Source organism: Cryphonectria parasitica (assembly GCF_011745365.1).
Source record: "Cryphonectria parasitica EP155 unplaced genomic scaffold M406scaffold_3, whole genome shotgun sequence".
Taxonomy (NCBI): Eukaryota; Fungi; Ascomycota; class Sordariomycetes; order Diaporthales; family Cryphonectriaceae; genus Cryphonectria; species Cryphonectria parasitica.
In genome coordinates, this window is record NW_024468911.1 from 2,858,064 (window position 1) to 2,884,390 (window position 26,327).

Sequence of the window (26,327 nt, forward strand, 5' to 3'; positions counted from 1 at the left end):
TGATGTGAGGTGTGTTGACATTGTCAAGAAGGCAGCTTGATGATGAGATGAGGGGCAGGAGGAAAGGCTCTCGATGCTGAACGCGATTTGACTCGTAATAAAAGAAATTCAGGGCATGTATAGCGAAAGGGAGCAGTAGCAGCAGGAACAGGAACACTACTAACTTTGGTCAATATACAATGTCAGCACTTCCTGTTAGAGAGTACCTATGCAGACCTTACGTAGGTAACTCCTTGTAATACAGCAGGAGCACCTCTATGTACAGTGCACATGCTATGCTAATTACCCTGGCCTCGGCAGTTCAACCAGCCCCTGCCCAATACTGCAACCGAGCACTGACTGACTAATCTAGTCTCAACAAGGCTTGTGGTCAGGAATCTGTGGGCAGGAGCAACTGCCAGGCTGCCAGGGCCTGCCGGGCCTGTAGGGCCTGTAGGCCCTACAGGGCATACACTGGCATTTTGTCAGGCTTAAACTAGACTAGAGAGGACTTTCCCCCTCATCAACATCATCAACAACAGCTATTACCCTTCCTTTTTTTTGCGGGGGTCTAGTGATCCTACTCTGATCTGATCTCAATAGGCTTGTGAGGGAGAATCCCGGGGATAAATTTGGCACCCTTTATTTTTTCCAGACATGATGGGGATGGCACTTATACACGTCCGCTGAATTTACCCCACCTAGTATCATGGTCAGTACTCGAGCCTTTCTTCTCCAATTGACCTTCACCATCACTGGCTGTGGGACAGAGCCTACAGAAGAACTTTGACAGGCGGGGGTGGCGCCTGAGGACTCACCAGAAAAAACCCCCTGAAGGTCAGCTTGTGGGGCCCCAGCTTCTTCTAGTGCCAAGCTACTCCAACAGAGCCCTACTGTAGAGTACAGTTTGAAGCAGCCACGACCCAGTGCACACCCCCTCTCCTTGGCTTTCAGAGCTCACTAATCTAGCTAAGCTGCTGGGGTCGTCAGCCACCGCTTCGCTGGGTCAGTACTATATCCCCGCATGTCCAAAGTGGGTTTTCTCCAACGTTGCTCCCCCCCTAAAGATCTCCATCACCATATTCAGCACCCGACGACTTCAACTGTCTCTTGTGTAATGACCCGAGAGCCCTTGCGGCTAAGATGAAAGGTTTTGGGTGCTCACCCTCACACCATACACTCAACACAACGCCTCGCACCACACACTCACAAGCCAGAGCTGGCAGTACAATGCCGATGCCGATGCTGAAGCTGATACCCACATCTCAGCATAAAGACCAAGACACACAAAAGCTGTAACGGTTAGCCGCGTTATCATGTCGGACTTGGACGACCTCAAGAACACTGGCGGCAACGTCGACTCCTCCATCCACGCCCAACCCCTCGACCGGGAACCAGATCTAGATACGGCCGCCTCGGTCGCCGGAGACTCAGTTGCTGGGACTGTTTCCGCCCCCGCCAACCCTCGCAAGAGGAAGAAGAGCTCTCGAGCGTCAGTCACAGTCTCCCCTGAACCTTCTTGTTCTTCTTGTTGTTGGCATTGTTGTTGTTACATCAATGCCACAGCACTCTGCACGAGCTGCTGCGTCTTGTGACAGCGGTCGCACGCCTCACAGAGCACAAGGCGCAGCCCTCGTTGTGTTAACCCCATCTTCATGCCCCTTACTCATCCTCGTTCTCTTACTACTCATCCATGCACCTGCACACTCACACTCATACTCACTCATGCTCCGTCAATCCGAGCCCTCCAAAGGGGGCCGGGAATGACCATCTGACTGACATATATCTTACTATCATCTCCAGCTGCGACTTCTGTCATGTGAACCACCAGCCCTGCGATAATGCCAAGCCACGTTGTGGCTATTGTGAGAGGCACAACAAGTCTTGTCTCTACTTGAGACCCCAGAAGAAACGAGGTCCCGCCCAGGGCTATCGCAGTGCCCTGCATACCCTGCGTGAGAGTGCAGCTGCGTGGGGCGCTGCTCTCAATCTTATCCCCAGTCTGGGTCCCGTCGTCGAGGGCTATCTGCGGCAGCCAGAGGGGAGGAGACTCGTCAAGGCCATCAAGGACCCGGCCCAACAGGAGTTTTTTATACAGGCCTGGCAGCAGAGCGGCGTATTCAAGACTTTTTTCCCCGATGAGACACAAGCAGCCGACAAGTCGAGTGTCACTCCAGATGGGCCGGCTCCTGCGTCTATCCCTCAGGCCTCCCCCTCTATGTCGATACAACAACAGCCTTTCGGCCCAGAGTCTGAGCCTCTCGCCCCCGCACAGAATACCGTTATATCGCCTCCCCAACCGCCTGCTTTGCCACAACTCGCCCAGCCTCCGCATTCCGATGGCCTGTCTATGCCCAAGCCCGACGGCCCTGCCTTTGGATATGTGCCGACCCCGTCGCCCTCCTCGCACGACGGCGGTGGTAGGCCCAGACAGTCCAGCATGTCCGCCCGAAACAAGCCCAGACAAGAGTCCATCTCATTCTCTGATATTTTGGCTAAAGATGCAGCCAGATCGTATGTGCATTGTTTCCCCCTGCACCCCAAGGTCCTAAACTTTTTCATTTCTTCTTCTTTCTGCTTCTCACTTTCCCTTGCGTTATCAGCGAATAAAGACTGACGGGGTACAAGGTCTCTTGGTATCTCTCAAACCCTCGGCTCTTTGGGCTTCGCACCGAATGAAACACTAGAGGACTTCCTCGACATGAGTTTCAACCCAGAACCAATAGAACAGCCTCCCGTGCAACAAGATCCCATACTTGGGAGCGAACAGGACCAGCAGGCCTACTACGAGCTGCTTATGGGCAGACGCTTCGGCTGAGACTGTCTTGCAGCGGAGTTCACGAGGCCTAGGGGCACCTGCTGCCATACTTGAGCCGCGGGCTTTGTGAGCCCCCAAAGCTTAGCTGCGGTCTAATCGCACCCATTCTCACCGACCGACAATTTACGATAGGATCAACTCTTCATGAAACTCACCGGAAGAACCGGCTGCCAGCTCGTTCTGGGGCATGGAGCCAGCACGCAGTTGCAACTACTCGACGGCTCATTTTGCAGCCCTCCTTAACTGCATAGCCATCTTCAGTAAGCATAAGTGGTGCAAGACTTTGTGCAACTTTGCATAAGACTGGTGAGACTGTGGGAGACGACGACATGTCTTGAGCTGTGTATACAGACGATCTGGGCATAGCATGATGGTATGCACGCCCAAAAAAAAAAACAGCTGCACGTCAACATCGCCCGTGCCGTGATGTACGACAGAGGGACGAGCTGCGAAGTTGAAAGTCCTCATACCGGCGACGCCGTGGCGAAGTGGACGGGCCTTTGACGTGACGTCAGACCCTTTTAACACATAGCATTTGCCCGCTGCCTAAGAAGTTGTGATTCGATGCAACGCGAGTATTAAAGTGCGGTCTGATGTTTCCTAACCAACCCGCCAATTTTGTGGCCTACAAGGGGCGAGGGGCCGGGTGGTGGGTTATATCGGTCATCCTACACACTGCTGCATACGTCGATGGCATCTTTTTTCCTTCTTCATTTTGCCTATATTTATATATCATATTCTATTCCTTCTCCTTTTATTCTCCTCTTCTTTCCCCATAAGTTTTGGCAAGTTTGGCGTAGAACATATTGACTTAGTCTATGGTCTAGGTAGACTGGTCATAGCTCGTAACATGGGGTAACATGGGTTTTGCTGGCATGGCAGCAACAGGTGACAAGGTCGAAGGATTTGTGGGTATGTTGTTCGGGATCGGTGGTAGGTATATTGATGTGATGGCCATGTGCAGTTGGTTTGTGCGAAGTAAGCAGCTACTTTAACTGGGGGCCGGAAGGGGAGCGCTCTACAATGATTGGAAAGTTGTGTATGACAAGCAGGGCGAAGAAGGGCCGAAGCCTATATGTGTGTATGACTGTGATTTGCGATGTCCTCGCACTCACACAGATATACATATAATCTGTAATACACACAAGACTGAGATCTATTTATTCCCGTCTGCTTTCCGTCCGTTGTGGGGAACATATGCCAGAAGAGAGGACGATTTTGAATGCCAAAATTGACATTGCACACAGCCATGACAGTCAATTGCACACTCAAGTTATCGAAATTGGCAAGGGTCAAGCACATCATCTCCACTCGGGATTTAAAGAAAGCCGTTGGCAACCTTGCAGGCCTCGTACTATAGTACATACGTATGGTAGTAGCAGGGAGGGGAAACGGAGACAGACAAAGAGCTTGCTAAGATTTCTCTCATCTCTCGAGACGGGACGAAGCGTGTACACAGTAGCTCAGCCTCAAACGTTGTGGGCTGTGAGTGGCCCAAGCCTCAGGAAGGCTTGCCCTGGGGGCCTTTCTGTGCTGAGGGGATGCTCGGATGCTTGAGGGGGACCCTGAAAGAAGAAGAAAGAGGGAAGGATCTGTGACTTGACCAGTGACCCTGCGGAATCAGAGACAAGGGGGGTGGAGGGGGGCATTGTCTTGGCGTAAGAGTATGGCGCCAACCGAGCTTCTGACACTGCAGTCCTCACCAGCAGGCCCTGCCTCGAGATCTACACACGCAGCGGGAAGAGACACTGGCGGAACCATGCAAAGGACCTTCTGGTCGAGTTTCTTGTTGGAGCCCTCCTCAGGTCCTCACGTCGCGGATTTCCAGTCAGTGCACTACCCACCCATTCTGCCTCCTTCGTCCCTGACCTATCCTTGAGCAATCACACACGCAATCATACTCCTTACAGTGCGCCTACTCCGCTACTGTACCCCTTGTGTACGTTAGCACGTACCACCACTAACCACCACAGTACGGGGGGAATGTACGGTACACTTTTTCCTTCATCATTCACTGCCCAACTGCCCGACTGACTGCCACCGTACCCAACCCGCCCACAACATCGCCAGCACCTAACCTAACCTGCTCACTTGCCGTTCCTTCATTCTTTTGTCCTTGTGCAACCTGCGAGCGGGTCGTAGTGCCAGGCGCCATATGAGATAGTGCTGACAATAACGGCCGCTGCGGTCGAAACAAGGCCAACCGTAATACGTCTCGCGTCACGGCTCCGCTTACTAGAGCCAACAACTCACATTACCACGATCGACCGACTTTGATCTACCTCACCTTGCCCTGATCGACTGGGCAAAAGAAAACCGAGCGAGCGCCCGCCCCTTCCGACCTCCCAGACCAACTTCTGGTCCTTTCTTGTCTGTCCTGTTTCCTTCCTCTCGGACACCATCCACGGCTCGTCGCCTGCATAAACAGCAACAAACAGTACACAGCCTCCCTCACCACTTCCACTCGTCCGTTTCGACGGCTCGACACGGACAAACTCGACTCGACTTCCACCGTCACAATAGCTCTCCCTCTCTCTTGTATTCGATGGGCTGGAGTCGCTCTCTTGCTCTACAAAAAAATTGGAAAACAATATCTCGAACATTTGCTGGTCAAATTGGAAAACCAACCCCACGAAATCCCTAGGGGTGAATACGACCGAATGTCATAAAGAGCTTGGTTCTATTTTTGGAAACAGACGGCAGTCCAGACAAAGGGGACCAGGAAGTTGGGAGACAGCCACACACACATACACACGCGAGAAACCAAGGCAACCCGATTGATTCTCTGGCTAGAGGCGCGCACACGGTCGAGAGCAACCCACGTGGAGACGACTGCTTGCGCAGTCACGATTGCCCAAGATGCAGTGGAGCGTCTGCAATACGACGGCGGAGACGCAAAACAGTAAGCAGTTGCAACGACGGCGGCGGTCGCGGAGGGTCTGTCTTCTCGTTTTGATGATTCACGCAGCTAATTCTCGCTCTGGCAGTCTCGGAAAAACCATTGTTCAAGGACAACACCCTGACGTTCCATCAATTGGCCATACTAATCTCTGCCGCCGCAGGGCTAGGGTCTTTTATGCTCAGCTTCTTCTTGATTTATATGCATGCTGCTCATTATACCAAGCCAGCAGAGCAAAGAAAGTGAGTTTTAGACGAAGAATCCTGGCGGGAAACGGGCTCGCCAGCCCCCTTGCGTCTTGTTCGGCATGTGTACTGATTACCCATTGTGACAATTAGCATCATTCGCATCCTCTTTATGATACCCATCTACGCGGCCTCCAACTTTCTTCAGCTCTATTTCTACCACCATGCCGTTTACTACTCAGTCATTTCTGACTGCTATGAGGCGTTCGCCATTGCCGCCTTCTTCAGCCTCATGTGCCAATATGTGGCACCGAACCTCCACGAGCAGAAGCAATTCTTCAGACAACTATCGCCGATTCAGCCCTGGGTGCTGCCACTGAATTGGTTCAAGGCCATGTGCGGAGGAGATAGGGGGCCTTGGCGCACGCCTAAGAGTGGCTTGACGTGGTTCAACATCATCTGGATCGGTGTCTACCACTACTGCTTCATCCGAGTCATCATGACCATTGTTGCCGTTGTGACCCAACATTTCAAGAAATATTGTGAAAGCTCACTTAGTCCCCTGTTCGCTCACATCTGGGTAAGAGATAGATAAACACCCCCTCCCCCCCCCTAAATCTCACGGGAAAGGAGACTTCTGCCGTTGGCTATACTAATCATCTGGATGCCGCAACAGGTTCTCGCTGTCGAGTGTGTTGCAGTCGCCATTGCCATGTACTGCATCATCCAGTATTATGTCCAATTCAAGCAGCAGCTGGCATACCACAAGCCCTTCCTCAAGGTGCTCTCCATCAAACTGGTCATCTTCCTGAGCTTCTGGCAGTCTGTGATCATCTCCATCATCTCGTCATCGTGGCTCACCCTCCTCCACTCCACCTCCACGCTCCAGTACCCCGACATCTCTACCGGCATACCCGCGCTGATGCTCTCTGTCGAGATGTTTATCTTCTCCATCCTGCACATCTATGCTTATCCCTGGCAGCCTTATCGCCAGGGTGCGCCGATCGTGTTCTACCCCAAGCCGAACCCGGACGCACGAGAACCACAGGAGAATACGCCGCAGCCGCCTCTCGGTGTCGGGAGGGCGCTGGTGGACGCGTTCAACTTCTGGGACGTCGTCAAGGCCTTTGGCCGTGGCATGCGCTGGCTCTTCGTGGGGGTTAAGCGCCGTCACGAGGACGTTAGCTACCAGAAGAACATGGCTATGGACATCGACATGGATGGTAAGGAAGACGATCATTCTCATGCTTTATACCCTTACCAGCCGCGCATCGGCAGGAGCACCGACCACCTGCCCATCGCGACTCAGTTTCGTAAGCACCACCGCCCTGGCGCCGGCGATATTGATCAGCTTCGCACTCTTGAGAGGCAATCCTGACAAGAGGGTCATGGAGGACCCTGTCTGCCTGTCTGCGGCAGCTCGCAATACCGCCACCAGCATTCTCCACCCCTGTTCTCTCGTTCTCTCTTTCTCCCCCATCCCGGCTCTAGGCAGGGCAAGCAAAGACTGATTGTCGACTTAGGGCAAAGCACATACGCGATGAACCACCATAGCGGTCGAGCGAACGGGGGTAATGAGGAGGGAGCTGGCCTAATTGCCCATGCCCAGGCAAACCCGTCCAGTAGGGCACTTTCTCCATCCCACGAGTACGATCAAGACGGTCAGCCTTACGAGTCCGATCTAGGATACCCAGGGGCGGCCCGGCAGATCCATCAGCCACCACCACCCATGCCTTACGAGCCGCATTCGATGAGCAGCAGCAGCAGAAGCAGCATCGACGGTGGTGAGCAGCGAGGCCGTGCCCAGCAGAGACAGTATACAGGGCAGAGTCACGCCATATCGACGAATGAATATTATGAGAGCCACAGTCCACCGAGACAGGGGACCAACATAGTAGCACCAGCATACTATGCAGACGAGGCGGGAAGCGACCCTCAGCGGAATGATTCACAGGCTCGCAATACGGCGCAGGCGACGATAGGCGCAGCGCTTTGGGGCCCGAACCCACACCAGCACCCAGACGGTCCCATGATATAAAGGAGGCGGGTAGATGAGTTGTTCTTCTTGTTGTCCACTTTTAAAAAGGGACCTACCTCATTGCATTCCAACACATAGGCGTTGTGGGCTCGAATTTTTACGGCATCGTATCGGCACGGCACGGCATGGCACGGTTCCAAAAGAGAAAGCCAGGGAATTCTTGTTTCACTCAAACGGCACTCTTTGCACTTCATCTTCCTCTTATCCCTCTTGTTCTTTTATTGTTTTATGAAATGTGTTGATGAAGGATGAAATTCTTTCCCACCATCCAGGGCTGGCTTCTTTCTCTTCGTTTCCCCCACCAAACAAGTTTTTACAGGCGTTTCCCTCACATTTGCGAGGCTTGCTTTTTTTTTCTCTTTTTTTTTTTTGGAACAAAGGATACCATTTTATTTATGTACTTTTCGCATGTTCTGTGTTGTATAGTATTAGATTGTCATGAGGCGGCCTGTGTCGGGTGGTTGGGATTGATTGACTGAAAGCGGGCCTAGGCTCAGCGAAGAGAAAAAGAGACGAGAGACAAGCGCGAGGCAGGCTGGAAGGAAATGGTCTAGACCATAAATAGCGCAGAGCTCTTGTTTCTTGGGCATGCATACTAGGTACTGTGAGCATAATGCAGTGTTGATCAGTCAACTGAAACCTGTGGTTTGCTTCCCATGATATCTCCTGGTCCATGAGTAATCAAATGCATCGATACACATGCGGCAGACGTTGCCCGACCACGTATGCTCATCATGGGCGAGAGAACAATAAATGCAAGAATGAGCAAGTTACGAAACTGATTTGTTGACAAATAAGAAGATAACCAGGCTCTACAATATTCATAACTACTTTGGAGGGGAAAAAAAGAATTACGCAAGCCACCCACACCCGTTCCCTATCAACACAAAACGACCGTCTCCCATCTCGGCGCACAACTTTTCCACATCTCAGCATTGACAAATCCGACCTCGACTCTGCGCATGGCAAGCGGCTCGCCGGGAACAGGCTCGACCAACATGACGTGAAGCAGCCGCACCGACTGCGCCCGCGACGACGACGAGGACTTACCCGACCACGGCCGACCGTTGGACACCCCTGCGCTCAGGACCACAAACTTGAATGTCGTGCGTTGTGCTGCTACTACGCTGTGCTGCTGCGAGGCGATCCACCCGGCACTAGCACCGCTCAGGTATCCCACTGTCTCCCCCGTGGCCGGCGCGACGATCCTGCCCATCTTGGCCGTGCCGTTTCGTCTCGCCTCCTGCTCAACCCACAGGTCCGCCGTTGTCGTGTTGAACACCAGCGCACCACCGGGAAGGAACCGCATCGCGGCGGCGCACGTGGCCGGGTCGAGGGCACGGTGGGCGAGCTTTTGGGCTGGTGTGTGGGGACAGTCGCTCCAGGTGTCTGTCGAGGTCCAGTCGTCTTCCTCGCTCCAGGGCCGTTCGTCCTGGTCTAGCATGCGCAGGCCACCCGAGTTGGACGGATCGTGGACGTATAGGTAGACAAGGGGTACGACATAGGTTAGCTTGAAGGAGTAGTGCCTGTCGTCGGACCAGTTGTAGTCTGCCGGGTGGCCCGCCGAGGCCCAGCTCCAGCTGGGGATATAGGACGGCATGCCCGCCACTGCCACCAACCCCATGTTATTGCTGTTGTCGTCTGCTGTCTGTGGCCTGTTGCTGACCCGGGCACGGCTCCACATTAGGGAATGGACCAGATGCCGCTCTGGGAGGCCAAAGAGCATGCGAGTACAAAGATCCCGCCCAAAGGCGTTGGCCACTCCCGTAAAGGCGTTCAGGATATCGGAGGGGAAACTCAGCTGTCGTGCCGTGTAGTCACTAACACTCTCGAAGTAGGTCTGGAGATCAGTGGGCGCTCCGATCTCGTACCGGCTGATGGACCAGCCGTCTACCACGGTGCGGCTGTCGTGGCTGTACAGGTCCTCGAACCCAGGCATCTGGAGGCGGTGCTGACGGCGTTTCTCCATGTTCTCCCTGACGTCAGCGGTCTGCTTGTCCACCGGATAAACACCCTGGACGTCGCCGAGGATAATGGCATCGCGGTTGCGAGGCAGATACGAAAGCTCCTCGTATGCAGTGCCAGATGAGCACTGGAAGATGACCTGAGACTCGGTGATGAACAGCCGGCGCCGCGAGAGGAGGCGCTCCTGGAACGTCCAGCCTCGCTTGTTCCACTCGCACACGTCCACGACCTTGCGCAAGCCGACAGGCAAGATCCCACGTCGGCTCCCCTCACAGGCGCGCGGCGGTAGCAGTACTGACGATACTCTCGGCCGGCCAGAACAGCCAGGGAGCCCGGCACTGCCGTCGCGCGAGTCCAGTGCCGCCATGATGGTGAAGTTGGCGGTGCTGTAGATGGTGTCCATGGCACCAATCTGGCCATGTTTGGACTCGGCATCGTCCTGGACGATGCAGAGGCGGTCGACCCATAGGTACCGCTCGCCGAGGCTGCGGCAGAGGGCGATGGCGTCTGTGATGATGGGCGGCAGATGGATGCTGCCCAGCCCGCCTTCGGCCTCCAGGCGTGTCCGGTTGACTCTGGTCAACTGGTCGTGAATATCGACGGCCATACCGCCGCCGTAGGTTGTGGTTTGCCACATGTAGCTAAGAGCGACGAAACCACGAGGTTCGACGGGTCTCGTCACCTTCATACGCTCCACGTCGATGACCCTGAAGTCTGGAGGTAGTGGTCCTTTTTGTGTGCATGTTTATCAGCAAAGCGTGTTCTCCTTCTTATGATGCATTGGAAAGGGGTGGGAGGTCGTCTCTCGCCTCACCTGTACCAGCATCTTGAATGATCTTCTCATGGCCATGAATACCATCACAGGTATGAATCCAGCTTCTCAGCAAGGAGGTGTCGAAATATGGCACCTCCCAAGGGTCGACACCTATCAGCATTGTAGGCTTGGATCTCGCATGTCTCAAACAAAACTGCGGCGTCATGTACAAGGGCGCGAGCATGTCGTCCCCTCTCGAGCAAAAGATGTCCAGCTTGATGATGAGGCGCAGCCTCGTGCAGGTCGGGTCGGACCAGTCCACCATCCAGCTACCCCCTGAGCCATTGTCGGGCGAGGCCTGCTCGTGACAGCCCGAGTGGAGGAAATAAGGGCCATAGTTGAGGATGAGGACGTCGTGCACGTTGAGGTTCGGGTCTGTGCGCTGCTCATGAGCGAGTCTGGTCTGAATCGCCTTGCTCAGCGCCTGACAGACGAGGCAGTGGGTATTGCTCAGCATCGACTGCAGCGTCGAGTCCACTGAGCCGGCGATTGGGTAACCCAGCCTCAGTGGGTTAATCCCGGACGAGATGGAGACCAGGTCGTCCCAGGGCCGACATCGCTCGCAGAGCTGCTGATTTGGACCGGTCCTCTGGTTGCTGCTGCCTGATTTGTCGACTGGGTGGCGCGCCATGGCTTGCTCCTGCTGCTTTTGCTGCTGCTGCTTTTGCTGCTGCTGCTCCTGCTGCGGCACGCACTATCGCTCAGCTCTTGTGGGAAGGTTCACAAATAATGTTGTTTCCTTTTTTGGCCCTGTACAGACATCGTCGTTGGGGGGATTTTTTTTTTTCCCAAGGGGAAGTACACTTCATAGGAAGGAAAGAGAGAAGAAAAGAAAGGATCCCGCATATGCTACGCACAGCCACATGATTGGGTTGCCTCAAAAAAAGATATGCAACCACTGATGCGAGGCCACGTCGTGTGGGTTTGGTACCAGCAAAGTGTGCACGGTTTTTTTGGTGGTTTTTTTTTCTTTCATCTTTCCCTCATTATTTTCCTTGTCCTAAAAAGACACTTACTCTACTCACTCCTCCGGCTAGGCTGTTCGAATTCCACTCACACTGCAACTATCCACTCCCAAACAGTAGATCCTTTCTCGTCCTCCGCTCCCACACCACCACGCCGTCGCTCTTCCGCTTGAAGTACAGGATCCTGTGCTGCGGGATAAACTCCTCATGTGTCTGCTCTAACTTCCACGCATCTAGTGCCTTCTCCATGGCGCCCAGAAACCTGTCCTCGTAGCCAACAACATGGTCTGCGCTGTCTAGCGATGGATCCCAACGCAGCCGGTTCAGCACATCGGCTGCAGTGCGGAATCTACCCGCCCCTTCAGGCTTAGGCACAACCACAGCGCGAGGCTGGTTGGTGATGGCTCTGGCGGGCTTCTTCTTCTTTGGGGCGTAGTTCTGATCCTCATATTCGTCGCCGAGGCTATGGTTTTGCGCTGCTGCTGCTGCGTCCTCTCCATCTTCGTCATCCGACTCGTCGTCCTCCCCTATGGCATATTTGCCCCATTCGCGCCTATCGACTTGTAGCGACCCGACTTCAGCAGCCTTGACGACGCTAGCGCTCATCCATGAGGATTGGGCATCAAAGTGCCTCGTGTCACCACGGATCTGCTCTGCGAAACGACCAAGGACCGAGAGCAGCGTGCCGTACATGACTTTCTCGTCCTCCGTCGACATGTTGTCTTCTTTCAGCTTGTCCAGACCAATGAGGTAGCAGCCCTGGTAGTCGCCCCCAGAGTCGTCATCAGCTGCAGGTGTACCAGCACGATGGGGGAGGACAGACGTGTCTTCGCTCTTCTCCGTCCAGCGAGCTGGCCAGAACCTTGCATGCAGCGCTGGCGCGCGTCTGTTCAGGTCCACAAGGAGCGAGACACATCGAGACTCCACCCAGCCAACAAAACCCCGACCTTTGGTGATGGATCCACCCCAGAACTGCACGTCAATCTTGACGTAGCTCCTGAATCCCCGCAGAAAATCAAATGTCCCGTCAGAGTTGACAAACTTGGGCCAGGTCATGCTCATGCTCTCCTCGGAGAGCAGGCTGGCAGCCCGCTTGAACTCGGCTGCGATGGTCCGAACCGATGGGGTCGACGCAGCAAGACTTGTATTGAGGGCGGGCGGGAAGTATCCCAGAATTGCCAGAGGCTCACGATCGGTTCTCCTATAGTTTAACGTCTTGTGAAAGAACGGGTCAAAAACCAGGTTCCGCTTCCAAGCAAAATCGGCATAGTGATGGAAGAATGTCGCCAGCACGTCAGCAACTGATAGCAAAGCCGCATCGCGCGCCAGGAGTTTGTACACCCTTGCCAGGAGAATCGTGATCTGGAAACCGCCCAGGTATCCAAACTTTGCAGTATAGATGCCACGGTTCTTGGCCCATGTCTTGATCAGACGATGTGCACGGGCGAACTTGGTCATGTCTGGGACGGAATGCCGAACATAGTCGAGGTCACGGATGGCTCTTAGTTTCGACAGCGTGCTGCTCGAGAGACGCCAAACAGCATGTGAAGTCGGGAACCTGAGGACGGCCGGCCAGAGCTCTACAACCGCTTGAGCAGACGCGTACTGGAGGTCAAACCTGGCACCCTGCAAATCCAGCTCCAGCATTGTGCCGGTATTCGCCTTTACGCGGCGTATGATCCTGACACCTCGATCGGCAGCCTTTCGCAACCTCTCCGTCGCGAGGGAGAAGAACGTAGGAGCGCTGAAGGGCCCAATACACAGGCAGTCGATGTCGGAGGACAACGTCCAGACGCCCAGGCCATACGATCCCACGGGCAAAAATATGAGAGCCGTCGCTGACTGCGCCGGTTCTGAAGATGAGGTATCAAGAATAACACCTTTCAGCAGATGAAATGCAGCGGCCCGAGTTCTGATGTCCTCATCGGAGGGAATTGCGCCAGCATTTTGCAAAGCCGTTTCCAGAGCTTCTGAGTCTGCCAGGGCGCCCTTCGCCGTTCTCGACTGGACAGGAACAAGCTGAGAAGTCGCTGACCTTGTGCTCTCGGTCTCGAACCCAAGCTTCAGGACAGTCCGGATACCCCAGTGGTCACTGGCGTACAAGGTCTGAGGGCCGCTTTCCCCATTAGCTTCTGTCGTAACGTCCCCAAACTTATTGAAGTGCAGGACGTGTAAGAATCCGTCTCCCTTGGCCAACACCCTATCAATCCGCTGAGGACGCATGCCGAATCCACTGCCCACAATCTCTGCGGCCAAGGCGTTGACGGTCGGATCATACGTCGCACCCTGCTCGCCTTCTAAGGCGAACTCAATGACTTCCTCGTCTGGTCCTGCCCCCTTCTCCAGCTGGAAAACGGTCCAGGCATCGACGAAGCCATTCCGTGTGAAGGTCGCATCAAGATTGCGAAGATGTGTGGCAGCCTGAGCGGAGACGACGTTCCTCTCGAGTGCCTGGCTAATCGTATAGGCTGACGAGGTTATGTTGAAGTCCCCTGCCAGGACTGTCGGGTGATCTGGGTAGTTCTGGGCCAAGTACTTCAGCATCTTATCGATCTCAGACTTCTTGGCTGCAATAGATCCATCTTTTAGGCCGTGAGTAAGATGGACGGTGGCCAGTATCAGAGGGGTGAAGTCGGCATCATCCCATCGCCCAAGGCCCTGGAACTTGACAACAAGTGCGTTCTTGTGCTCCCGGTTGAATGGTACGCTCTCCCATTCAAAAGCGTGCCTGCTGAGAACTATGATGTTGTTGTGACTCGGAAGCGGCTCGACGTCTTCCTGGTTGGGAGGGCCATGACTGCAGAAAGGAAACGCTTGTCGGATGTTTTGATCTGCCAGCAGGTAGGACAGAAAATCGTCAGTGACTTCCTGCAGGGCCAGAACATCAGTCTTGGCCTTCTTTGAGAGTATATTTTCGATGAGCAACGGGTATCGCTTGTGCGATGGCGGGTACTGGAACTCGGCCAGCACGTTGTATGTCGCCACCGCCAAGGTAGTAGAAGAAGCATCTTCAGCGGTCTCTGTCTCGGGGAAGGTCCTGTCTGGTGAGATCTTCTTCCACCCCTGTCCTCCATCATAATTGTACGGAGCCTCTGGCGCTGGAATTGACAAATTCCCATCGTCCAATGCCTGTAGCGTGGCGGACTGATAGATCGTGCCGTCTTTCAAAGAGATCGTCGCCCAGCCTTTCATCTGCGCCGACAACGAATCTCCCACCTGAACTCGTTCCCTCACGAGGAGGTGAAGCTCGTCAACCTCCCACTCGATCCCAGGAAGCAGTCTTGCCTTTTCAAGGAGGAAGTGGTGCCACGACTCATCGACATCCTCGCTTTGCCCAAGACTCATGTGCATCCGGTAGCCACCAGCGTCCTTAGGCCTGGCCCCAAGCGCCACAAGGATAGCCTGGCGCAGGCGGCCGAGCTGCTCCCTCCGCGCCTCGTCGTCATCGTACAGGAAGATGGTGTTGTCGTGCCGGTGCCGAAACACATCCGCCGCACCAAATTGTACTCGAAAGGGGTCTCGGCCCTGCACAGCGGACCGCACCAATTCCAACGCCCTGGGAAGAGCGTCGACCTGGACAAAGGGATAAATAAGGTTGACATGCGGTGGCCACTTGCCGTAGGCCTTGTCGTAACGTGATCTCAGGCGGTCGATCCTAGGCCACAGGCTTCTTGGGGGTACGATACACAGGGCGGTATCGTGGGATACAGTGGCCACCGCTGGTGCTGCTCCTCCTGCTGCTGTCTGCTCGAGGCCCCCCATGGTAGTTCTGCGTTTCCTCTGTGGAGTGGGGGAGCCCAGGTTGTGTTCTGGTGAGTGATCAAATGTGAAATTTGATTCTGTAGAGGGAGAAGAGAGATCGTTACGGGGAGTGATCTTCTCTGACTTCGACTTCGAAAAGGTCTGTATATATCGATGATGGATGGCGAGTTAAATAGTAGTTGATTTAAACAATGATATGGCAAAATGATTGCAGCCGAAAGATGTAAATTGTGATAATACAACGAAGCGTAGTGGTGAGATGCTAATTGTCAGGCAAGACAACCGTCACCATAGACAGAGAAACTTTGATATATATGTATATGTATATCATTAGACTGAACGCAATAACGGATGAACGAGATGCTCGACCAAGCGACCACCTCCTTGAGACCTTACCTCACTTACTTATACATATTGATTTCACTCAATCATTCCCCTAAATATCGGGTACATAATCCCAATACAAGAGCCAAAATAATAAAATTAAAAATTCCCAATTGGTGTAATCGTCCCTGGAAGCAAGGTCTACCTCACAGCGGGGCGCAGTGGTTGGCATGCGCCGGTTGAGTCAACTTGTATACATCGTGAGATCAGAATGACAGGGGGGGGGGGGTTTATTAGGGAACAGGGGCCAATAGGGCGGCTAGGTTGCACTGCACGTACCCACCCAGACACCTTCCTGTCAGGGTGCCTAAAGTCAGTCAGCAAGCTACCTGTTGCTACGATAGTTTAAGTCTGGCTGCCATTCCAAAACCAGGAGGGTGCGTAGCAAGAGGGAAGATCGGGGTTGATGCGAGGCATACCTTACAGTAGAGTCAACCTTCGCAATCGCGTGTAGTTGAATTGGGGAAAGTGTTCTGTGCTTAGGGGGGAAGACGTATGCCTTCTTTCAGGCGGGAACAAAAGGATAGGGGCTTGGCACGTGCAAGCCACACAGCAGCAAATGCACTCCATTGCGAGCCGATCCTTCTCCCACAAAATCGTGCCGAACTTTGTTGTCTCCTCACCACCTCACAGTCAATCCCCAGGAAAAAGTGACACACACACACACACACACACATTGACAACCAGCGATGATGCTCTTTGATTGTACTGAGCCGCTGACTATATGTGCTATCTAATCATGTTCCGATCTCAACTAGGTCTACATAAGTACTTGAAAAGGTTGGCCACGCAACAATCGAGAGTGCTGTCGCAGTGGTAAGAAAGGTAATCGTGCATGCCTCCATACTGATGAAAAGGACCGCCCCAAACAACTCAAACGCTCCTCACTAGGTGAGTGGATCATGCATGCAAGTCAGCATCATCAAAGGCTGAGCAAATCTCTCGACCGTCTCTTCAACATGCAATCGTCTCCCATCACCCAAACACCGGTGTCTCTGGACTTCTGCGACAGGACAAATGCTTCCGACCCATCCTTCCTAACCCAAACTCCTGTCGACCGAATACTCAAAGGTACAGAAACGAGAAACATGGAAGACGTATTAAAATGTGGCAAGGTGATGATAACACGCGAAGGAGGCAGATGAGAGCGAAGAGTAGAAAGAGCAAGGAGAAGCGAAAGGTATTCAAGAAGAACAAACAGTACAAACGAACGGATCAAGCCACACCAAGCACATGCCCACCTCGCATGGAGACAGTATTTGTCGCTTAGTCGCGTCCATCTCGATCGTCTGCCACCCGGCAACTCAGACCAGCTCGAAACCGTCCTCGTCGATCTCCACCTCCTCGCCCGCCAACTTCGCATCCGCCGCCGTGCCCTGACGCAGGTTGCGACGTGCCTTGCGGCCTCTGAGGGCATCACCGTTGGTATCGATGACCTCGTACTCCTTCTCCACGAACTTCTCGGTCTCGCGGCCTGTCGTCTTGACGAATATCTCCAGCGTCAGTGGCCGGCCGGGCGAGTCAGTTCGGTCGAAGCTGTACAGTACGTGGTCCATGGGGTTTGGCCTCTGGTGTTGCGGGCTGGCGGGCAGATAGTCGAGGACGGAACGAGACGCGCTGGCCGCCTCCTCTATCTCCTCTCGAGCAGACACCTTGGAGCGGATGTGCTTGTTCCCACACTCTCTTATCCGGCCGGTTGTACGAGCGTACTTGTTGATGTTTCCCTTGGGTTTGGTGAACGGAGCCAGGCTGCAGCGGCTCCAAGTCAGAACGTCTCGTTCCACCTACGTGGAATTAGGGGTTTTGGAATACACGCGGAGACTTACTTATCGCTGGGCTTCCCAAGAGGCCGACGCTTGAAACTTGGGTCCATGTCCGCATCAGACGACAGTGGTGGATACCACAGGAAGTCCCTTTTCGTGCCGTACGACCACTTGACATCGGCGTCCTTGTCGCGTTTCCACTCCTGGTTGGCGCTGCGGAGGTCGCGATCGAACTGGGCAGGAGACTCGGCGATGGGAGTAGCAGCCATGTTTGATACCGGAAGAGAAGCCTCGAGATTCACAAGAGAAGAGATGGTTGATGGTTGGCTGGGTTGGGAGATTGGAACGTGTTGACAGACACGATGTGTCGGATGCGTGCAGGAGGGCCAGGTATTCTGCCTGTAGGAGTACAGGGGAAGGATAGCGGTTGATTAGGTGGGTTGCTATGGAAAGGAAATAAGAGAAAGAGTTGAAAGATGAGAGAAGAGCGTGGAGTGTTCTGGAGAGAGAAAAAGGGGCACTTCTCTTGGTGGAGAGTGCAGGTGATGATGACACGAGCAGGAAGTCAACTGGTTTGCTGATTCCGAGGGGAGGGAAAGAGAGAGGAGAGAGGAAGGCAGGGCCGCTCAGTGGCTCTTGCAGATGTTGTTCGGCGTGATCTCTGATCCCGGAAAGAAGGCAGGCGTGGGCGTGGGCCGCTCTGGGATTTGTAAAATATCCGCTTTGGATTAGATGCTAATGACAATAACGGCGTGAGGCTAGTGAGGCTGTGAGGATTTGAGTTGCCGAGTGACTCAGACAAAGGAGTCACGGACAAAGGGTACAAAGGTCACACTTGGTGAGGATGACAAGTGGTGGGGAAGGGTGTCTAGGCGATACCGAGACAGGCCCAAAATGCGAGACAGGAAAGTCCAACAAGTTTGCAGTTGCAGTATTGTTTTGTTTGCGTTTGTATAGAAAAGTCAAGAGATCATGGCGAGGAAGCAAAGGCAAGCGCGTAACCTCTTTGTATACAAATCGGGGCGTTCTGTTCTGGTCTCTCGCTCTCTCTCTCTGGGTAATCTTATCAGGCCGTGTTCGGGATGACGGTGTTGGAGCTTATCAGTTTGGGATGTGATCAAGGCTGAGCAGGGGTCATCTCTGGTGTGCCCGTGTGCCCGGAGCGGCCGCGTGAGACAGGATGTGATGGATGGATGACCTCGTCTTCTACTTGCCTTGTCCGGGGGGACGGACCAAGTCACTATGCGCTGGGAACTCGCCCGCCGGGTGACATGTGTGTGCCCTGCGTCTGGTGAACTGGTTGGCACTGTATACTACATGAGGTCTCGTCATTGTTGGCTTCAACCTTGGAAGAGAGCAGCCCTGTGTCCAGCCTCTCATTCTCCTTGGTTCAGCCCACGCCCCTCCTCCGTGATGCTTGGCCAGCTGTGAGCCTGTCGCTACATCACCTTACCACATGAGAGGGATCGTTGTCGTCAGGCAGGCAGCCAACTATTCACTATTCTTGGTTGCATCTGGGTATGAGGAGGCCCTGAAGCGCGCCCTCTCTCTCTCAGTGGGTATGCCTGCTACTTACTTGGCTAGTACAGTACCCAGTACTATGATAAGTGGCCACTGCCAGTGACGAAATCCCCCTAACCCCCCTTCTGGCACATGAGGACTTGTCACGGGGTCCCCAATCCCCTAGGCTGGGTCTATCTACTAGTTACTAATAGTCAACTAGTTGGTTCCCTCGGCCCAAGCGGAGAGCCTGAAACGGGCTGCTTCGGCCCATACACTTCTAATAATGGGATTCCTTGTGTTCCCGGCTGCTCTTCGATGCAATTTCCGATTCCGCTGCATTGGTTATCGACGTCCTCTCCTCACTCATCGGGAGGGGAGGGGGGCCAAAGGAGTGGAAGTTGCACCACCGTATACGCCATTCATGCAATCGATGATGATGATGTTGTTGTTCTTTTTTCCCATGGCTTGCATCTGAGACATTTCAGCCTTGTCACTTCCAGGAGAGGCCCCAGACGCCCACTTGTGCCGCCACGCAGACACGGCCACACAAGTAGGAAATAGAGTCTTCCGCAGATCAGGAAAACCAGTCATGGCCTCCCCCTTCCCCATCATGCAGCTAGCGAGGCCAGTACATGTGAAACAGGCTCGTTCGTGTAGCTTATAGAAGGAGAATGGGCGCCCCCGGCATGCATCGAACACATCTTGAGGGGAGAGTCCCACCTATGCCGAGCGGTACGGCTGCGGGGTCTTGTTACTCCCCGGCCAGTCAGAGATGTCAATCTACTTATCTCGTTGAGCATTTTGTGTGGCTACTGGCCATTTTGCTGGGCAGTGACAAACCCGTCTTTCTCTCTAGATTACGAATTAGAATCCGCGAGTCCATCCGTCCATGGCAAGTGGCTCATCCACCAGACTGCAGCCGGTGAGCCGAGGGTGATGCATGACCTCTGGGGGTTGACGGTTGGCAGGCTGGCAGGCCTTAGACAGGCCATCATGCCCCCTGCCCCTCCCCTAAGAATAGGAACACTAACAATATACACAGTGCCAGCACGTCACCGCAGTTGTTACTGACCTTTGCTTGTACACCTGGACGGCTGTCGCTCCTGAAGTGGCTCAAGACACAAAAGAAAGAGGCGGCGGTCCGACAATACAAGGCAAGGCTTGTTCTCTGTTTCTTTTTGGGACAAAGGACGTAATTGTACAGCAAACACCCTGGCTTCGAAGATAAGGCCTCTGGGTGTTTGATCGATGCGCCAAAAAAGAGAAACGCTACAGAGGCAGCCGCCCGGTTCCTTCACTAAACCAAGGCGCATGACCCTCTGAATTTCTGAGACCGGGAGGGCTTGGGGGCCAGAAAAAGACGTCACTCGATTAAATGAGGAGAGCCAGACCAGACAGCGACTTTTTGAAACTATAGACGACGCGCTGTATGTCTTACGACTCTAGAAAGTCACTCTGCAGTTGGCTTATGTAAGTTCAGTCAACAAACAACGCTTGCACCCATTGGGAGAAACGACTCCTCGCGCCAAGCACTGCTGCAGATAATCTAATCCACCGAGAGAAGGGCGGTGCTCGCTCCTCCGCCCTCTCTCCCACTCTCCTTGATCTTCCCTCCAGCTCCCATCGCCTGCGTTTCAAGGCCCAGTGAATGGGGCAAGCGAGTCTCGGTCTGCGGGCATGGGCGAATCGCTTCTCTTCAATGATCGACCCGCCCATTGTTGCGCGCCGGGGGTCTTGAGCGTGGCATTCCAGTGACTGACTGGCTGGTGGAGGTGACACGATCGTCGCTGAGTTGGCCCTTGCGCGTGTAAAACTGCAACTGTATTTGGAGGATGGCTCAAATGAATTGTACATAGTACAAATACTACTTTGTTGCTAGGACCTCCAACTGAACTGGCTTGCCTGCTCGCTCCTGCTCGCTCCTGCTGCATCTGCATACATAGTTCACCTTTCTTACACAGATACAACAAACGCAGGAAGGAAAGAAGAGCACCCAAGAAAAGCGAAGAAGAAAAGGAAGGAGGAGAAAGGAAAGAAGCAAAAATCCCTCAACACGCATCCAGCCAACCCAAGGAGCCAACCAAACCAACGCAATCATGAGTTTCATCGGCGAGATGATCGAGGAGGTCGTCGGCAACAACATCGACAGCCGCAATGAGGCGCCCATGGACCCGCCATACGTGCAGCCTCCCTGGGTGACGCGCTGGGACGACGAGGCCGGCCGCTGGATCTTCATCAACGAGGCCACCGGCGAGCGCAGCTTCGAGAAACCCGTGTTCGAGGAAGCTGGTAAGTCGAACCTGCACCCGTGCCTGGCCACCCCCTCTCCCCTCCCCACTACACTACCATTCGACACGGACCAATGCTGCTCTTGGTATTACATTTCATCCCTCTGTGCTTTCAAGCTAATCCGCCCACCAAGCCGAGGACTTTGGTCGCGCCGAGGAGCACGTCGAGCGCAAGTGGGACGACGGCGTCCAGGACGTCGAGGACCTGCCCGAGGACGCAGCCCGCTGGACCGGCGAGGCCGTCGGCGCAGTGGAGTCTGTCCCTGACCGTGTCGAGGATGACTTCGACCGCGCCGAGGACAAGGTGGAGCGCGGGTGGGACAACACCGTCGACGCCGTGGAGGACGCGCCCGAGGACGTGGCCGGCTGGGTTGGCGAGGGGGTGGGCAAGGTGGAGCGGTTCGGAGACGAGGTCGGGGACTTTGGAGACAGCATGGAGGCGAGCTACGACCAGGGACGCGACGAGGAGCGGTACGACTAAAGTCGAGGAAATGTCTCTGCTTGGGTTGTATGAGGACGATGGTCATAATGGGGCCTTCTCTCTTCAATGGGGTTGGCATGGCCGTGCAGTCTTTTGAGGCCAACAATACCGTCTCTGGCTGTAGTCAACATCCCTCAAGCGCTTACGATCGTCCTATACAAAGACGACAAAACATTGTTGTCATTGTCCGTCAGAAATAGCAGATGAATGCTATTGAGTCTCCTGTAGTATAGGCTGGAGACAATAAACCCCCATCACAAAGACGTCAACAAAGCATGCTCACACAGGCATAATTTCTTCCGGATATGTAGACACTGGCCCCGTTCACAAGTAGTCATCTTCAAACTTCTTGTTCTGTAAAACATTTCAGAACCTTTTTTCTTTTCTCTTTTCTCTTTTTTTCTCTCCCCTTTCGAAAACAACGTCCGAGTTACCGGCAACCTCGCTAATAGTAGATTTCGTAATAATGAGATTAGAGAGAAAGGTAAAACGAAAGCTCCAGCAAGCAGCCCCGAAGACTCCTGCTTGCCAAAGCACTGTTCAGGTTGGTCTCCCAGATCCGGATACTCTCCCAACGTATAAGTACAACTCTGAGCCAGAGCATGGCAACAATATGGTGGACATTGTTTACACTGATTCTCGTCCAACCCCAAGACTCAGCGACTATGTGGTTGACCCAGCAGACTGTAAGTGGAACCTACTGACTCTTTACATCCCTCCTTTTCCTCCCAAAATTTCTCCTTCGAATCTTTAGAGAGCCAGTCCAGCCTACAACACCTGACTAACACACCAGCTCAGGGACCGCCAGCAAACGTGGCCGCCGTGTAAACGATCCCGGCGCCCCCCTCGGCAGCACCACGGTCGCCGACATCCTAAGCGCTGACATAGACGGCAGCCAGTGCGAGATCTGTGACGAGGTAGGTGCCGAGTGCCACGGTGAGCCCTGCATCACCAAGTTCCACGCAGCCCTGGCTCGTGTTGAGGCCCACTACATGGAAATCCGCAGGGCGGCGGTCGGATTCGGCGTATTCGCGAGACGTGCGATTCCCAAGGGCACAATGCTCTGCGAGTATGCGGGACGGCTGATGCCCTTGGACGCGCAGGTGTTTGAGCCTGACACCAGCTACGTGTTCATGCTCGGCGGCACCGCGCGCATCGACTCGATCGAGTACGGGAACATCTCGAGGTTTGTGAACCACCACTGCACGGCGTATAACCTGGAGGTGGTCGAGGTCATGTACGGCCGCCGCAAGGTGTTATGCTACAAGACCCAGCGTGACATCGCTGGGGGTGAGGAACTTTTTATCACGTATGGATCTCAGTACTGGTCTGATATGAAGCCTTGTCTCTGTGATGCAGATGAGTATCCACATACTCTTAATCGCTATCACAGGCTCGAGAGAGTAGTGGGAATGGCACCGACATGTCTGACGGGCTTGAAGGGGAAGAGAGTGACCCGAGCTGCTGTTGCTGCCGCTCGCAGGCGAGCAAAGGTAAATAGCTCGAGGCTATGAGGGGCCCAAACATGTTATAAGCATACTTTTATGAGTATTCTTACAGAATATGTAAGTAGTGAGGAAGTAATATTGAACGAATTGAAGCCATACGCAGTGTCTTTCCTTTCATGTGTACATCTCGCTGTGACGTCATACTTGAGCAGAAGTGCCAGAGTCAGGGGTCTTCCTGCACAGACCATGATCGGCAACTACTGTAAGCCGCCAGCTGGGGAAGTAACGTCCAGGGAGGCTCGCTTGCACTATGGTAAGGCTGAGCGACGACCCTTGGGCCAAAATTTCCAAGACCGAGCACGACACCCAAACTCCAACAATTGTCCCAACCCTTTTCACGTTCACGTCCCTACTACTGGGCATCCAGACACATCCGCCCACCCACTCATCCTCTCAAACACTCCCTCACCATCATGCCCTCCGACCTCTCCTCGTATCTCGCAACCCACTACCTCACCGCCGACACAAAACCCACTAAGAAGCGCAAGCGCAAGCACGACAAATCCTCCGGCGGCGGTCTCCTCATCCAAGACGACGACGAATGGGGCAGCGGTAGCAGCTCTCACCGAAGGTCGAGAGCCCACGGTGGCGATGGCGACGAGGACGATAACAGCCCCGTGACGGTCGGCAAGGTCAAGGAGTTCCGAAAAACCACAAAGGCGAACTGGAAGACCGTTGGAGGCAGGCCCGCCGCTGACGACGCGGAGGCAGCCGCGGCAGACGCCATCCTTGCCTCGGCGGCGGCGGAGAACGAGGCCGCGCGCAAGGCGGAGGACGATGACCCGACCGTGGTAGAGGAGTCATCCGACGCCGCCGCCGCCGCGGCGAGGATGGCGGATGGCACACATGCCGGCCTGCAGTCTGCCGCTGCGGTCACCGCGCAGCTGGAGCGGCGCCAGAAGGAGGAGCGCGAGCAGTTCGAGGCAGAGAGGCGCGCCGGCGTGGTCAAACATGGCGAGGAGGAGACGTATTATCGCGATGCGACCGGCCGGAGGGTCGATGTGAGCATGAAGCGTGCCGAGGCGCGGCGGGCCGCCCTGGAGGCGGAGGAGAAGGAGCGCATGAAGGAGGAGATGCTCAAGGGTGAGGTGCAGCTCGAGGAGGCAAGGAAGAGAAAAGAAGTGCTGGAGGATGCAAGGGGGATGGCCGTTGCGAGGACGGCAGACGACGAGGAGATGAACAGGGAGCTGAAGGAGCAGAGGCGGTGGAATGATCCTATGGCACGGTTTTTGGACGCAGAAGAGGAGAGGGCAGGTCCGAAAACGAGTGCAGGCGGTGTTGATGAGAAGGGGTCCAAAAAGGCAAGCAGGAAGCCTGTGTATAAGGGTCCTGCACCGCCAAATCGATATGGCATACGTCCAGGATACCGGTGGGATGGTGTTGACAGGAGTAATGGTTTCGAGGCGGAACGATTCAAGGCTATCAACCGGCGAGAGAGGAATAAGGGCCTAGACTACGCCTGGCAAATGGATGAGTAATGCATGACAAGAGGCGGACGATACCACTATACATCATCATGAACAAAGAGGCGTTGAAGCATCAGCTCTGTCAACCGTAGTCGTACTGCACGTCTCAAACCATCTTCTTAAGATCATTAGACACTGTTTCGTATCAAGTCCTTTGCATTCTCGGTGACTATCCTGCTTTACCATCATAGAGGGCGCTGCCGATTGCTTGGCTATGAATCATCTATGAACATACGTGGACGACCAGTGGCGTGGCCATGTCCCCACAGACACAATGATGGGCCAGTGAAGACTTTTCTGTCTTCTCACTACTTCGTGGCTAGCAGCATGCCACAGTTTGGCCTTACTTGGTCCGCTGTGAACTAATGCATATATGGACTGGGGTCTTCGAATTTCAAGTTTTCCCCAGCCAAACCACATCTGTTTTTGGATGCTGCTGACCCATGATGACCCTCCGAGCGGCGAGTGTACACACTCACGCGCCCTTGGGGCGCAAGAGCTTGTCCGGGCCCCACTTGGCATTATTCTTAACAAGCGTGATGAAGAGCTTCCTATCGCTCATACGCGGTCCCTTAAAGTATTGCGCCATCTGGCTAATGTTCATGCCCTCAGGGTGAGCGTTCAGGCATGCGATGATGTCCTCCGCTGTGAGCGGCGGTGATGAGTTTGGAGCCGAGGGGCTAGTAGCACGGCTGGGAGTTTGCGAGCCTGTGGTCGCGATGAGTATATATGAATCCTTGGAGGGGCCTCGAGGAGGACTTGATAAGGCAACAATCGATAGGGATGACTTACCTGGAGGAAGCTGCGACGAGCCAGGGACGGGACTGCCAGCCCTCGAGCCTGTTGGGGTTCCCTTGCCATGAGATCCAACGACCAGCTTGGATTTCTTCTTGAGAGCCTTGGGCCGGCCGCTGTCCGACATCTCGGTCGCAGTGGCCTCGCCATCACTGGAGGCACCAGGGATCTTCTTGGGCCGCTGCGACACTGGGGTGGATGCACGGCTGTCTCGGACAGAGCCCGTGGCAGCCTTCTTGGCCCTCTTCCGCGATGATTCGTTTCCGCTAGATTCCATCTCGGAAAGGTTGGGAGAACCGGGCCGTTTCAGATTGTTGACCTTCTTGGAGTCAGGGCCAGCTTTCAGCTTGCTGCTGCCCGAGGGCGTGCCGCTGGGGCCCTTGGTGGCTGTTCCCGCCTTCTGGTCTGGCGCATTCTTCTGCTCATCTTCCGGCTTGACCTCCTGTTTCTCGGCGTCGGACTCTTCGTCGGACTGGATTTTTGGTTAGCCAGAAGATGAAAAGCAGACGACGGCGATGACGCCGACGACGAGTAGGAGGTGGCGGAGCTGTACTTACGGAAGAATCCAGGCCCAGGTCCGAAGAATCGTCGGGGTCCTCCTTATACTCGAGATGCTTCTCATACTTGACGAGATGCTTCGCAAGGCCTTTCCCGAGGCGCTTCCTAGCCTCTTCCTCGGCCTCCTCGCGGGCCAGCTCTTCCTCGATCTCCTTT

At 54.5% G+C, this 26,327-nt stretch overlaps 9 protein-coding genes across 9 annotated transcripts; 4 read left to right on the forward strand and 5 right to left on the reverse strand.

The window, feature by feature from the left end:
- Window positions 1-1,295: 1,295 nt before the first annotated feature.
- M406DRAFT_251945 (uncharacterized protein) lies at window positions 1,296-2,797 on the forward strand (the record flags this gene model as incomplete). Its single annotated transcript, XM_040916796.1, has 4 exons — window positions 1,296-1,471; window positions 1,783-2,146; window positions 2,186-2,493; window positions 2,608-2,797. 4 exons carry the CDS (start codon window positions 1,296-1,298, stop codon window positions 2,795-2,797), a joined length of 1,038 nt encoding a protein of 345 aa, XP_040778425.1.
- Window positions 2,798-5,816: 3,019 nt separating this feature from the next.
- Window positions 5,817-7,259, forward strand: M406DRAFT_252912 (DUF300-domain-containing protein; the record flags this gene model as incomplete). The annotated part of the gene is made up of 3 exons (XM_040916870.1): window positions 5,817-5,938; window positions 6,035-6,461; window positions 6,558-7,259. Coding segments are annotated over 3 exons (1,251 nt in total), but the record flags the coding sequence as incomplete, so codon positions are not given.
- A 623-nt stretch (window positions 7,260-7,882) lies between these two features.
- M406DRAFT_101988 (uncharacterized protein) lies at window positions 7,883-8,113 on the reverse strand (the record flags this gene model as incomplete). The annotated part of the gene is made up of 1 exon (XM_040914979.1): window positions 7,883-8,113. A coding segment is annotated over one exon (231 nt), but the record flags the coding sequence as incomplete, so codon positions are not given.
- A 686-nt stretch (window positions 8,114-8,799) lies between these two features.
- On the reverse strand, window positions 8,800-11,329 carry M406DRAFT_69611 (uncharacterized protein; the record flags this gene model as incomplete). The annotated part of the gene is made up of 2 exons (XM_040925283.1): window positions 8,800-10,613; window positions 10,699-11,329. The coding sequence occupies 2 exons, from the start codon at window positions 11,327-11,329 to the stop codon at window positions 8,800-8,802; spliced, it is 2,445 nt and encodes an 814-aa protein (XP_040778428.1).
- Window positions 11,330-11,653: 324 nt separating this feature from the next.
- M406DRAFT_288543 (uncharacterized protein) lies at window positions 11,654-15,425 on the reverse strand (the record flags this gene model as incomplete). Its single annotated transcript, XM_040918800.1, has 1 exon — window positions 11,654-15,425. One exon carries the CDS (start codon window positions 15,423-15,425, stop codon window positions 11,763-11,765), a length of 3,663 nt encoding a protein of 1,220 aa, XP_040778429.1. The 3' UTR covers window positions 11,654-11,762.
- A 1,062-nt stretch (window positions 15,426-16,487) lies between these two features.
- M406DRAFT_350576 (uncharacterized protein) lies at window positions 16,488-18,150 on the reverse strand. The gene is made up of 2 exons (XM_040922562.1): window positions 17,636-18,150; window positions 16,488-17,558 (listed from the first exon to the last, which is right to left on the reverse strand). Exons 1-2 carry the CDS (start codon window positions 17,839-17,841, stop codon window positions 17,114-17,116), a joined length of 651 nt encoding a protein of 216 aa, XP_040778430.1. The 5' UTR covers window positions 17,842-18,150; the 3' UTR covers window positions 16,488-17,113.
- A 3,021-nt stretch (window positions 18,151-21,171) lies between these two features.
- M406DRAFT_350577 (uncharacterized protein) lies at window positions 21,172-22,072 on the forward strand (the record flags this gene model as incomplete). The annotated part of the gene is made up of 2 exons (XM_040922563.1): window positions 21,172-21,364; window positions 21,498-22,072. 2 exons carry the CDS (start codon window positions 21,172-21,174, stop codon window positions 21,842-21,844), a joined length of 540 nt encoding a protein of 179 aa, XP_040778431.1. The 3' UTR covers window positions 21,845-22,072.
- Window positions 22,073-23,691: 1,619 nt separating this feature from the next.
- Window positions 23,692-24,830, forward strand: M406DRAFT_288544 (uncharacterized protein; the record flags this gene model as incomplete). Its single annotated transcript, XM_040918801.1, has 1 exon — window positions 23,692-24,830. Exon 1 carries the CDS (start codon window positions 23,766-23,768, stop codon window positions 24,828-24,830), a length of 1,065 nt encoding a protein of 354 aa, XP_040778432.1. The 5' UTR covers window positions 23,692-23,765.
- Window positions 24,831-24,959: 129 nt separating this feature from the next.
- M406DRAFT_288549 (uncharacterized protein) lies at window positions 24,960-26,085 on the reverse strand. The gene is made up of 2 exons (XM_040918802.1): window positions 25,611-26,085; window positions 24,960-25,526 (listed from the first exon to the last, which is right to left on the reverse strand). Exons 1-2 carry the CDS (start codon window positions 25,888-25,890, stop codon window positions 25,294-25,296), a joined length of 513 nt encoding a protein of 170 aa, XP_040778433.1. The 5' UTR covers window positions 25,891-26,085; the 3' UTR covers window positions 24,960-25,293.
- Window positions 26,086-26,327: the final 242 nt, after the last annotated feature.

Coding starts and splice junctions, on each gene's coding strand:
- M406DRAFT_350576 (XM_040922562.1), bottom strand. CDS start 17,841: ATGGCTGCTACTCCCATCGCCGAGTCTCCTGCCCAGTTCGATCGCGAC. Junction 17,559..17,635: donor CTTGGGAAGCCCAGCGATAA/GTAAGTCTCCGC, acceptor GAGCCGCTGCAG/CCTGGCTCCGTTCACCAAAC.
- M406DRAFT_288549 (XM_040918802.1), bottom strand. CDS start 25,890: ATGGAATCTAGCGGAAACGAATCATCGCGGAAGAGGGCCAAGAAGGCT. Junction 25,527..25,610: donor CTCGTCGCAGCTTCCTCCAG/GTAAGTCATCCC, acceptor TCGCGACCACAG/GCTCGCAAACTCCCAGCCGT.